The sequence below is a fragment of the Psammomys obesus genome, unplaced genomic scaffold, assembly GCF_907164565.1.
Source record: "Psammomys obesus unplaced genomic scaffold, mPsaObe1.curated_primary_1811, whole genome shotgun sequence".
Classification (NCBI taxonomy): Eukaryota; Metazoa; Chordata; class Mammalia; order Rodentia; family Muridae; genus Psammomys; species Psammomys obesus.
In genome coordinates this window covers 368,017-381,437 of record NW_026596440.1, presented here as the reverse complement: position 1 = coordinate 381,437, position 13,421 = coordinate 368,017, and the positions used below count along the sequence as shown (strand labels likewise).

Below are 13,421 nucleotides of genomic sequence, written 5' to 3'. Positions count from 1 at the left end.
CTCCAATTCTTCCCCCCACCAACCCAAAAAATAAAAAATAAAAAAAATAAAAAGAAAGCAAACAGTAGGGGAAGGATATAGGATCCATCCTGAAGTGATGAAAATAATTTAGTTTGACATTAATTTAATTCATCTGCTTACAGTTTTTAGCTAAAAGAATGAATGAGTAAAATGTAATTTACACAAATTTCTATAATCAAGATTTTTGTATGTTTTTATACTATAAATATGGTATAATGAGCCCAGGGGTATCTCACATATACTATTACTATTTATTTGGGAGGTAAAGAGCAAAAACACTGAAAAACATTCAAGAGATAAATATTTAGGAGTTACTCAGCCTTGAAATTGCCAGCAATTCTGGATCATGTGTCCTTGGAGAAAGCACCTTGCAGATTCAAAACAATGAAACCAGTGATTGAGCACTAAAATTAATTAGATCACCTGCTCATTTACTGCTCAACTGTGGGAAATTCATCATAGTAAATGAGAGATGATTTCTTCCAAAAGATCCATTCATTAAAGATATATCTTAATGCTGGTGTGTGTGTCAAATTCTCTTGCAAAATAAACACTTGCAACAGTGGTTAAAATCAGGTGCTTCCAGAGGAGGACACTGTTCAAAATGAAAGCCGTGGGCTGGAAATGTATCTCAGTGGCATAGTGTGCAAGGCTCTGGGTCTGGCCTCAGTGTCAATAATAACGTGAGTGAGCAGAGCCTCAGTGCTTGGGACTGGACACACTTCACAGGGCTCCCCTCTGGTAATGTTCGGAGTCACATGTCTAAGTTTGGAATTTTCACCTATAGATGGCAAAATATCAGATCAAACAGAAAGAAACTGCAGCAGGCAGACTTTTTGCAAAGTGTGCCCAACACGAGAGTCCAGCCTGTGTCCTGCACCTGGAACGGCTTCTCCCAGGAGCAGTACAAATGTGCACAGGCTTTTATTCTCTGTTATGCAAAATTCGATTTGTCTGTGACAAATTCTGTAATTTCAAGTGAACACAATATCCTGTCTAGAGTTCAGTCATGTCAAGGGCCATTTTTTTACATCTCCTCTCACAGAAGGGTCATCTGTATTGTGAGCAGGGAGGTTTCCCTTAGTGACAGAGAAGGATGCCAATGATGGTCCTGTGAACTCTCCCTCAAGGGACCCTTTCGAAGGGGAGACAAAGCACACAGCAAACATAGCCACCACCAAAGGAAGGCAAGCTTTTCTTTTATTTGGGTTCTCAGAACAGATCAATAGAAACATGGGTGAAGGTGCTTGGCGAGGTTCTGAGCCAAAGCCACCTTAGATATGAATGTGCTTATCCTCCTGTGGTTGAAGTACATTCTTACAGCTACAGGTGACGAGAACATGAAACTGCACAAAAACCTTCTTTCTACACAACCTCACTTGTGGCAGGGCACCCTGTAAACCACAAGACTGCTTCAAGCTGGAGATATGTGCCCGAAGCCAGGTGCCTTGATGCTGGGGATGTCATTCTTCCGGTAGAAGTCAGTCTTCACATGGTTTACACGGCCGTGGCCTCTGTTTAGCGCCTCAACAGGCTGATTGATGTGTTTTCCATAGAGAGAGGACATCAGCACTGGCACAGTCCTTTCCTTTTCCTGGGAAGATGAAATGCACAATCACCATAGTGAGCACAGACGTCTTTCTACCCACAATGCATCAACACATTGGCCCTCCTCAGACGTCTCAGCAGGTCACATCTCAATGATGCTTGCACTTACAAATCCAGGGATTCTAGTCCCTCTGCTCATGGCCCTCTACTTTCCTGACATCTGGAGGAGGCTCCAGTTGTGGCCTGACTTCAGGTTCTACTCTTCCCCCTTCCATCTCCTCTCTTGCCCTCTCCCACACACCCCTTGCCATCCTCTCTCCACCGTAGGACAGTAGCCTTGATCTTCAAGACTCTGTTCTTCCCATTCATCCTGCTTGGCCATGTCACTGCCAGAGAGCTCCAACCATCCAAGTCTCTGGACATCACTGGGAGTCTTTTCTGATCCCTCCTCCCTGCAGAACCTCCCTGTTCCTTTCACTCTCCTTATGCTTTATAGGATTTCTCTGTACATGCTGTCCATCAACATAGAACCAGATTGTTTCTCTGCCTTTGGCCTTCTACTCTTCTCTCTTTGTTGAAGTGTCAGCTCTCCGAGGATATAGGGCTTGATTCGTAGTCCCTTATGCTCCATTGTAGAGAGTGGAGCATCAATGCATCATTTGAGCTACCCTCTCACCAGAAAATAGAAACTTCAGTGCTAACTCAGAATGCATCAATATGAGCAAATATAAAAATCCCATGTCAGTGAAAGGAGTGACGACACAGTGCTTTTTGTTTTCTAGACAGAATTTCTCTGTGTAGCTTTGCCTGTCTTGAACTCATTTGGTAGACCAGGCTGGCCTCTAACACATGATACCGTGGTGCCTTTATCACTTAGCTCCAACTCAAACTAAGAGTGGCAAGATGGCAGGAACCAGTGGCCTCACTCACTGCAAAACAAGCCACCATACCACAGCTTCAGACTCCGAGATCTTAATAACAGCCACAGGAAGAAATCCAGAGGCTCGACAGAAATCCCACCAGAAGCTTTTGTGTTCTAACTCCATGTGATGCGTTGTCTAATAGTCTCTGTGTAGTCAGCCCTGACCTATAATAAGCTTGCCATCTTCATTTGGGACTGAGCATCATGTCAAAATGCAGACATGCCTGCCACAGACAAGGATGGGCCCAGCCTGGCCCAGGAGAGAAAGCAACCCCAGTGCCTGCCTCCCTGCTGCGGCCCTGACAAAGGCGCCATTACTCCAGCCACCTCCCATTGTAGCTGATTCTAGATGACCCCTTCCTGTTGGAAACATTGGGGAGGTCAAAACAGAGCTGCACCCCACATGGTGGGGACTTGAGGACCAGACTTGGGGAAATAAAGAATAGAAACACTGTGATTACAAGGGCTCAGCGGATGAGCAAGTAAGGACTTCTAGCTGTTGAAAAGCACTTCCTAATTTTACTCTCCTTAAATTGTCCAGTTCCCTAGAACCAATCAGAAAAATTACTGCAAAAATGGAGTCACAGAGCAGAAGGATCTTAACTTTTCAGCACAATAAAATAGATGCAAGCCACATAAACAAAGCTACATAAAACAACTGAACACAATGTCAAATATTTTCATATGGTCACATATACATGCACACAAATTTAAATATTTATGTGTGTGCTCATACATACACATGTACATCTGCAAAATACATGTGTGTACATGTAGAGATATCTTCATGTTCTCACATGCATATAGATAAATATGCATGAAAATGTGTACACAGGCACACACATATGTATTCACACACTCAATATATACATGTGTGTGCACATGTGTGTATGTAATACATGTGTGTACCTATATACAAATGTGCATATGCACATATAGAAACATATATGCATTCATGCACATATTTTCACACTACGTGTGTATACACACGTATGCATGGGTACATACACATATGCATAGCTTTGATGGTCTAGTAACATCATCAACATATCTTACCTCCTCATTAATATGAAGCCCCAAGTTTTTTGCATGTTCTCTGTCATCTCGATGTAATTTCTGGTTATAATCTTGTCTCCTCTTGAAAACACAGTCATAGAGGGAGACGACCCCTGTCTGGGAGTAAACAGAAGCTGTCACAGGTGTGTCCGAAGATGCGGCACCAGCTTCAGGGCAGCACTGGAGCCAAGCACTGTGCAGTGGGGACTAGCGTGTGTGGAGTTTCTGCTTGTGGGAGTAGGCCCTGAGGAGGGACGCCACACGTGGCAGACCTGCCTGTGACCTGGAGCAGAGGGGAGCTCAGACCCCACCCGCAAGAGCAGAGTGTTGTGAGGACCAAGTCTGAGTGCAGGGCTTCGGCAGTGCCTCTCCCTGGCTCTCTGGTGTCCCACCTTGAAACAGCCCTCAAAGTTCGTCCCCCTCTGACACTGTTGCAAGAATTCAAACCTTATTCCATTCAAGTTGCTATGGGGAAATACCATGAATGGAGCAGTTTGTAAACAAAATACATTTCTCAGTTTAGAGGCTGGACATCCAAGATCAAGGTGTGGGCTGCTTTCTGCTTCATACATGGCGCCTTCTTGAAGCATCATCCCAAGGGAAAGAGAACACAGAGGCTCCCTCAGGCCTCTTTGATGGAGTCACAAAAACAATTCATGAGGGCTCCACCTCCAAGAACTGATCTCAGAGTGTCTAGTATAACCTTATCCTGCTATGAAAAATCAGCGGTAACTGGGTGCTATGACAGCATGACCAAACAGGAGTTAACACTCTAACTGCTGGCCAATGGTCAGATTGCCTAAATATGCAAACTCCCTCTTGAGAGACAAAAATATTTTTCTTAAGTCCTAAGTGTAGCTATAGTACTTTGTAATTGATATCCATGAGTATATGTAATATGTCTAAACGTATAGCAAACATGCATTACACATATATAGATACACGTCACACAACTTAGATGGTCTGGAAGATGCCCTATAATAGAGCTGGTTTCTATACATCTCTGGATTTCTTCCTCAACTTTTTCTTAAGTCAGTCTGCTTGTGTGGAATGCAGTGAAATAAATAATCCATGTGTTTGGTGTTATTTAATCTTCATCTCGCACATGAGGCTTGGGTTTCTTGCTCTAGACACCCTGATTCCTTCAAGCAACAAAACCATACTTGGTTTACTATAGGATTTGAATTGAGCACCAGCTATTTCACGTATACTGAAGTGCTTTGGTTTGAGTTTTGTTTGTTTGTATGTTTTTCCTGATAATGATACTAGAATTATTTCCTCTGTGTGACAGAGACAAAATAAATAATGGCAAGAAAGGATGCACACACATGCTGAGCAGGCTGGAAAACACAGTGACCATTTACAGACTGCAGGAAGCCAACATGGCTGCCACTGGTGGGGACTGCTAGCAAAGCAGCTTGCAGCAAGGACAGCATTCCTAAACTGTCTACCAGGCAGATTTTGGGAGCCATCTCACACCTGGTAGCTCACACCTGATGTGATTATACATCCAGCGAGGGGAACTTGTTGTTCCATGTTTTGTAAGAATGCTACCAGCAGATCGATATGCAGGGAACTTTCACCCACCGCCAGATCCTATCTTAAATTCAGGGTCATTCCTATGCCCGTCGCTGGAGGCTGTGGCTTCTATCTCCACATTGCAGCTGGTCATTAGTGTGCCTGCACCAACTGCCCTGGGTATTGTCTCCTGATCAGGTAACACATAATCTAAACAAAGGTTAAAAAAAAAAAGCTAACTCAATGGAGAATTGATAAATTATCAGCATTTAGTGCTGTAAAATTGGCTACTTCCTTCTGTCTTCACATCACACTATAGACAAAAGTAAGTTCTAGATGAATGAGGAAAATAAGAGAAAAAGAAAGCCCATAAGGGACCTCCTACGCATAAAAGCAATAAGGAAAATGTCATAAAGAAAACATCAATCACTTTGACTCTATAAAATTAGACATTTGCTTATCAAATAAATCTAAGTTTCTTTAAAAACCCATTTTAAGGCATGACAGGGAAATCTCAATGTCTTGAACACTCTGTGCAGATCTGTTGCTGCAGAAGCTGGTGGGCCGCCAGCCGGCACAGGCAAAGCAATGCTTTCTGGGAGAAACAGCAAGGGCCCTTCAATAGCACAAAGGAAGTCCAAGCCAGACACCCACTCTGCAGGGATGGTGGGTGTAAATTCTCTCCAGGTGGGTCTGGCCCTCTTCAAGGAAGGTGAAGATCCAGATAGGTCCTTTGAGGCCCAGAGCTGTTGGCTGAGTCCAGGAGAGGCCCACAGCAAGACCAGAGTAACCTGAGATGCCAGCACAGCCTGATAGTACCATAACAAGAATGGTTTTTCCTAGTTTTCCAAGACAGGGATTTTTTGTGTAACAGCTCTGGCTGTCCTGGAACTTGCTTTGTAGACAAAACTGGCCTCCTACTCATAGATATCCACCTGCCTCTGCCTCTCAGGTGCTAGAATTAAAGGAATGTGCCACCACACTCAGCTAGAACATTTTCTTAAATATTTATTGTTATTTGTGTGTGTGTGCATCTGGGTGAGCAAGTCCATGAACAGGTAGCTGCAGAGGCCAAGAGAATACATTGGATTCCCTGGTGTTGGAGTTACAGACACCTGTGAGCCACCTGATGTGGGTGGTACAAACTGAACTCAGGTCCCTTGGAAGAACAGCAAGCACTTTTAACTGCTAAGTCGCTTCTCACGGTGACTTATGCCATCAGATGGTAGTCAGGCTGATGGTATGATCTCAGTTTTCTGTTCCTGCTCCAGATGCCACTCTATCCTGGCTAACACCGTGCTGCCTGTAGGATGGAGGAGATCCGCCAAAGCTCACAAGATGAAGGATGAACACTTGTGACCAGGTAGTTCTCTTAAGTACCCTGGGGACCATATGCAAAGTGGAATTGGATGGTGTTCCCCATCCCATGCCCAACAGTGCTCCCATGGGGTAACTAGCCTGCTCAGGTAAGGGGAACGACAGGAACAGAGGGAAAGCTCCAACAGTGTCGGGAGGCACTTCTTCCCCAGTGTTTTCAGCCAGGCTGAGCCTCCTGAGCAGAGTGGGTCCTGCTGGGGGCCCACTTATCCAGAAGGAAGACCCAAAGACAGAACAGACTCAAGAAGAAACATGCTACATACACTTCCACACCACAGAAACCTACTGCAATATGCAACCACAGGACAGAAAAGAAAAAAATAGTCTATTGCGTCTTATTCTAATGAGGTCTCCAAAAACTCTGTAAAAAGAAACAGCTAGGAGCTCATGCTGCCTCTTAGTCCCAAGGTGTTGCAAGCACCTAGGACATCTTGATCTGGATTAGGAATTTCCCTGTTTTTGGGCATGGACTAATGAGAACCGTAGACAATGCTCCCTACCCCCTCTTCTTCTACCAGCCCCACTCCCCCATGTGTGCGCTGCATATTCAGAAGCTTCCAGTGTAAAAGATGAATTTTTCTATCATAGAAGAATTGGGATAAAAAGAAAAAAATTACTAGCAGACATAGCAGCCTCACAGAGCAAAACACTATCCATCTCCAGTGCCTAAGCAGAGCCAAAGTGTGTCTTCCATTACTGATCTTTCATCTTTTGTTCTTTCATTCCTTTGTGGCTTGAAGCAGAATGATTTTAATAAAAACCAATTGGTATTGAGATGCTATCACAACACAGACTTGGTGCTGTACAATTAAAACCTCTCAGAATCCTGTCTCTCCCTCAGATTTAGCTTTTTAAAAATAGAACAAAATAGAAAATCCTAGCTCATGGCCTCAGCCTTGGCTTGTGCTTTGAGCATTGCTAAAACATGGTAACACTGTGAGCTACATGTGCTGTCTTGTGTCCTGTCCTCAGCTTACCCACTGTGCCCCCCAACTCCCAATGCTGAATAGTCTCCAACCCGTTGTGTGTGTGGATATCATCTGTGCAATGGTCCTTGTGTCTTTCACTCCCATGATGCACTTTGTCTGTTCCTTCTAGAGTTTGGAAATGGATCCAACTGTGGAGATTTGATACCCATTGCTAAAAGTATACCCATTGTTTAAAAGTACTGGGACCTGATCTGAATATAGTGCAAGAGTTGTTGCCTTTTGAGCTTATTGACTTCAGGTGTGGTTGTCAGGGCAGTCTGGCAGCTCTACACCAAGTGGCACAGAGGCCAAGGATGCACACGTGTGCACAGTCCTGGCTCATCTGTGTTCCCTGCACTGCTGCAGGAAATACATGTGTGCCCAGTCCAGGCCTCTCTGTGTGCCCTGTACTGCTCCAAGAAGCACATATGTGTACATCCCCAGCCTCTTAGCATGCCCTGACTGCTTCAAGACACTCAGCCAGTGAGACCATTAGCACTGTGGTTTCTGGAGTCTCCAGAACAGTGACCGAAATAAGCATTTTCTTCATAAGTCACATAGCCTCGGGTATTTAATTATAGTGATGGGAAATGAGCTAAAAATAGCTGGAAGGTGCCACTTTAGGCTCCAGCACAGAAATGGAGGAATCTAGCTTTAAATGAGACTACAGTCTGAGCATAGCAATAAACTCCATGCTAAAATATATAAAGCAAAATAAAAATACTAAGCTATTATAAATGAATGATAGGACACACAAAAAGGAGGATGGTAAGGTCTCATTTGCTCTGAGCTTGTGGACATGCCTGGGCATCTCAGGCAGTCATACAAAACTGCTGCAGCTAGAATTCTGCAGGTCAACCTCTCAGGTACTGTGGGTTGAGCAGTGTCCTCCAGAAGCTCACATGTTGAAGCCTTAACCAGGGAGTACAGAATGCTATCCTATTCGGAAGCAGGGCTGCTGAAGATGTACTCGGTTAAGGTGAGGTCACACTAGAGAAAGGCAACAAACACTGTGCAACGTGACTGGTATTCTTGTGGAGCAGAAATTTGAACACACAGGCATTTATCAGGAAAGACAGCATGAACAGAAGAAGGTGGCTATCAAGAGAAACAAAGGGGTCAGAGCTGAGCTCTCCCACTGAGCCCGCAAAAGGGACCAGGCCTCTACTCTCCAGGACTGTGAAAGGTAAGTTTCCATTGCTCTAAGCCACCAAGCCTGTGGCATTATACTTGGTAAAAGTAGCTCTCTGTGGAACAGCTGGTATGCCAGAATGGGGTTAAATGAGATGCTACTGCAGAAGAGGCTGAAGCCTAAGGATCATATTCCTCTAGGTAAAGTGAGTTTGCTGACCATGTGAGTGGGCAACATCCCTAGTATACAATCACACTGGACTCCTATGGCCCAGGAGATTACCTCTCCCTGCTCCTGTACCTTAGGTAAGGCAATAAGCTGAAGTGGCTCATGACTCCTCAGACAGAAGTCTTGAAGAGCCAGCCCCCAAGGACATGGCAGCATGGAGTGGGAGTAGCCTGCAGGTGGCTGCTGAATGAGTAAACTGAGCCAGGGCACACTGCTGACTCCACTGGACCAAGCCAGCCAACACCCTAACAAGCACAGAGAAAGGGCCTATGAAGCTCCACTCCTAACTGAGGAGATTTCAGCAGGTGATGGCTGCTGAGGGAAGGAGAGTCCGTTTTCTTCAGGTGTATGGACTATAGGAGTTGACCCAGTGTTCCCAACACCTATGTGCATATGGGTAGCCCTAATTTAAAGAAGAGGAAGAGGCAATGAGAGAGGTGGTGGAGAAGTAGATGGTGGAGGGGTGAAGGGGAAGAAGGGGGTTGATGAGGACAGGGTAGCCATGGAGGGAGAGAGTGATGGAGTAGGAAATGGAGGAGGAGGTAGAGGAGGGTGAGCAGGAGGATAAGGAAGAGATGGAGGAGAGAGGAGGAAGAGGACAAGGAGGAGGAAGGGGGGACAAGAAGGGGGAAGAGAAGTAGGAGGGAGAGGGAAAGGGAGGAGGAGGATGATAGGATGGGGGTGAAGATGAGGAAGATAAGATGGGGAGGAGGATGAAAATGGGGAGGAGGAAAAGGATGAGGAGGTGGGATGAGGAAGGGGGTGTTCTAGAGGGGCTGCAAGCAGGGGAGAGGTGAATATGACATTAAATATGTTGAATTCCTGTATGTAATTACCAAGGAATATATAATAAAAATTCATCGAGCTTTCAAATAAAAATATCAATAACTCTTATTACAACTTATATTTTAAAAGGGGGGATGGGGCACAGCGGGTTGTCACATCACTGTGCCAAGAGCTCTCCAGCACCTGCATTGGGCAAACATGAAAAATGAATCAGTGTCTAACGTATTACACTTATTGTCTTCAGCCCAATGCTGAACTTATGTGAAACTAACCATTCACTGCAGAAAAAGGAATATACCTCATTGGTAGTGATTGCTGATTCCTCTGGTGTAAACATTCCCACTGTGGTGTCTGGAGAGATGGCTCAGTGGTTAAAAACACTAATACATGGAAAGGATGTGAATTTGGTTCTCAGCGCCTCCTTGGCTCACACCCACCTATAAGCTAGTTCCAGGGGACATAATAGCCTCTTCTGGCCTCAGTGCATAGCAGGTATGCACAGACATGCATACAAACAAAAACAATCACATAAACCCATACACACAAAATATAAATTTTAAAAAGTCCTTGCTGCAAACCAACAGAGCGCAGAGTTCACAGATGATGCTGAAAATGGGTCTATGAGTTAGTAAGAGCAAACTGTATTCTACTGCTAAGTCTGCATTCCTGAGGCCCACCCTGATGAAAGTGGAAATTGCTGGCAGAGTGGCTGCTACTCCTTGTCTCTTCAAAGCTACAGCTACATACCTCCACTTGCCCACACACATATGACCTACTTTCAAAACTGAAAATCACCAAGATGTTCATTCATTCTGTAAGGGCCTCGTTTGACTTCTGGGAAGCTCAGAACATCTTGGGAGTTGGGCGGTATGCTGAGCTAAGAGAATGTTAACAACATTCAAGACTCTGAGGCTTAGAGGGCTGCAGCTTGTCAAAAATGAGTGTCAGAACCTTTGCAAGACCGTGCTTAACTGTCCTCCATGGCTTGCCTGTGTACAATATCCCGTTCCCTCTCTGGCACATTGGGATCATAAGTTTTAATGGTTTTACAACTTCTCAGATAATCTCCAAACATTTCACTCCTGAACTAAAGTCAGTAGACTTCCTCGCAGCTGGTTTATGTCTGTGTCTCATTGGAAGAGTGCTTGGAGTCCCTGGATTCTGCCTTAGCATCATCGAGCAGAGCCCTAATGACTGCAAAGCCAGCTGTGCCCCCCTCTTTGGTGATGCTGGCTCCTCAGTGGCTAGGCATTCGTAGAAGTTCACGCCATGGCACAGAAGGGTGATCCTTTTTTTCTTTGCCATCTGCTTGCAGTTATTCATATTGTGCTATGACTGGACTATGCACTGTGGTCTCTAAGATCTCATGCGTCAGAACTTGGTCCCCAGTGTGACAGTAATCTAAGATGGTGAGAGACTTTTAAGAGCCAGAGCCTGCTGGGGAGTCCTTAGATCACTGAACACCTTGAGGGAACTGAGGGATTGCAGGAGTCTGCTTCCTGGCTACAGATGTAACTAACTACTCACCCATGCCTGGAGTTAATGGCATGCCAAATGGCACAGATTCAACAAGGCCAAGGTCTGCTGCTGAGAATTTTAGTCCTCAAAAAGTTTGAACTAAATAAACTTTTTAAAATTTTCACTTTTTTTCCCCACCAAAAAAATTTAAAACCCACAAAAAAAAAAAAAAAAAAAAAAAAAAAAAAAAAAGACATGAAACAAAAAACTTATTTTCTTCATCACTTACTTATGCTGAGAACTGTAGACTCTTGTTAGGGTAACGAAAAGCTGGTTTGATATATTACCTCCTCAAACTGTGAAATACAAACTGCCAGCATACTCTGCCTACATGAACAGAGCAAGATTAGTGGGTTGTGTTGCACACGCCTACAACACTAACACCTGAAGCAGGGGAGCTATCACCTCAAGACTGCATTAACCTTAGGCTACAAGGAGTTCCAGGCCAGATGGGGCTACACTATCAAATCCTGTCTCAAAAGAAGAAATAAAAAAGGAAAAGAAAAATAGGAGGAGTGGAAGGTTGGAGGAAAAGGGGGGGCTCAGTCATCAAAATGCTCCCTTTGTAGTCATGAGGCCCTGAACAGAACTCCAGACACCCACATTATCATCCCCGAGTTGGGACGTAGAGACAGGGAGACCCCAGGGGTCACTCACTGGTCAGCCACTCTAGCTTCCAGGGCAATCTCAATGAAGAGAGCCTGTCAACACCCAAAGTTATGCTCTGGCCTCCACAAGCATGTACACACAGTCATGAGTATACCCTGCATACACACAAATGAGAAAACTGAAAAACATGTACATATTTGTGTGAATCTCTGTGTGTGAACACGCAGTCAGACCCATATCATTGCATGTAGAGGCACACAGTCAAAAACCATGTGGGCAGTGTTGTCGTGGCCCACACCTAATCCACACAGAAACCCATGGCTTACTAAATGCATCCTCTAAAAAGGTGGCTTAGGCCTTTGTCTTTAAAGCTTCCCATTCCATGCCTCCATCCAGGCAGCAGGGGTTCACGCAGGGCCTAGGGGTAAGCCAGTCCTTGTCTTGATTGTTGGGGAGATAGTATGACAAAAATGAATGGTAATTCACTAGAGGAACTCAACAGTAAGATAAGCAAGTGAAATATTTAGTGGGCTAGATGAGAAAAGGTGCAAATGAAAACAGGAGTGATGAGGGAGGGAGGGAGGGAGGGAGGGGCACGCTTTTGTCTGCTAGCAGGGCTGAGGGTGAAAGAGTCTACCAGACAGCCAAGACAAGACCCCGAGATCCTACGAGAGACATCTGCCACATAGTGCTTTACCTTCCTCTACAGCCACTTAAAGGCGCTCAAACACACATAGTCAAATATAGCTGATGTCTAAAGCCACAAGGCACTGTAGAGTGAGGGGTTGGGTGAGCACACCCCTCTGTGCTAGACACCGGCTGTGGTCTTCGGATGCTCTGCTTTGTAGCACTGGGCAAACTGCACGAGGCTTCACACACACAAAGTTCTTGCTGCCCTGGACAAAGGACATTCTGCAGAACTCATGGCACATAAGGACACCATCAGCCCTCGCCTCCACATCTGCAATTCTGCACATGCAAAAGGGATTCCAGTTAATCCCAGAAAAGCTAGAGTGGGGCCTGTGGAACACAGCTCTCCTCAAAACAGCTTTCTACAATCCCCCCTAGCATGCTGGAAAACATATCCTAAAGCCACTTAGGCGATTTCTTTTTAATGTAACTGTTAGACTTTGAGGGATTTAATCAAAACCTTCATAAAAGGGCATTCTCCTCCGACTCAGCTTTTCCATTTCAGGGGCAGAAATGCTGTGCACAACAGAAGAAGAAAAAAGTAATTTTAAAACGCCATGGAGCTGAATCTGCTTTGCTGCCCTAGAGCCATATTTCTTAGGGAAACACAGGCTGCTAGAGCCCCCTAGGGAGCAACACCCGAGCTGGTCGCATTTTAGATGGCAGCTTGAGAGGACAAATTTGTCATCCTATTCGGGAGCATTACCAGGGTTTTAAATAAGTTTGCAGCCTGCAACCGTGAGTGCGGTAGGCTCCCTGGGGTGGATGAGGTAGACTGGGGCAATGGAGGGGTGCTCATCTTTACTGTGGTCCTCCGTATTAATCTTGGACGGTGAAGGAGGGGTGGGTCTGTAATAGATGGGCTGCTGGGAATGGGCAATTAGTGAAAAGAAACTAATCATTAGTGACTACAGCAAAAGAGCAATAGCTTGGGTTTTCACCAGGTTTGCTTCATCTCATGTCTCACTGGTTAATTAATTCAATCGTGTGTGTATGTTTCTGTGTGTGTGTGTGTGTGTGTGTGTGTGTGTGTGTGTGTGTGTGTGTG

At 45.0% G+C, this 13,421-nt stretch overlaps 1 protein-coding gene across 1 annotated transcript in view; it reads right to left on the bottom strand.

Annotated features, from left to right (window-relative positions):
• Positions 1-1,202: 1,202 nt before the first annotated feature.
• The window catches only part of Cfap90 (cilia and flagella associated protein 90), a 20,362-nt gene continuing 8,143 nt past the window's right edge, over positions 1,203-13,421 (bottom strand). The window contains exons 2-3 of the mRNA XM_055598032.1: positions 3,548-3,664; positions 1,203-1,615 (exon numbers count right to left, since the gene is read on the bottom strand). Coding sequence (XP_055454007.1) covers positions 1,436-1,615; positions 3,548-3,664 — 297 coding nt within the window. The 3' untranslated portion in view covers positions 1,203-1,435. The remainder of the gene's footprint in view (positions 1,616-3,547; positions 3,665-13,421) is intronic.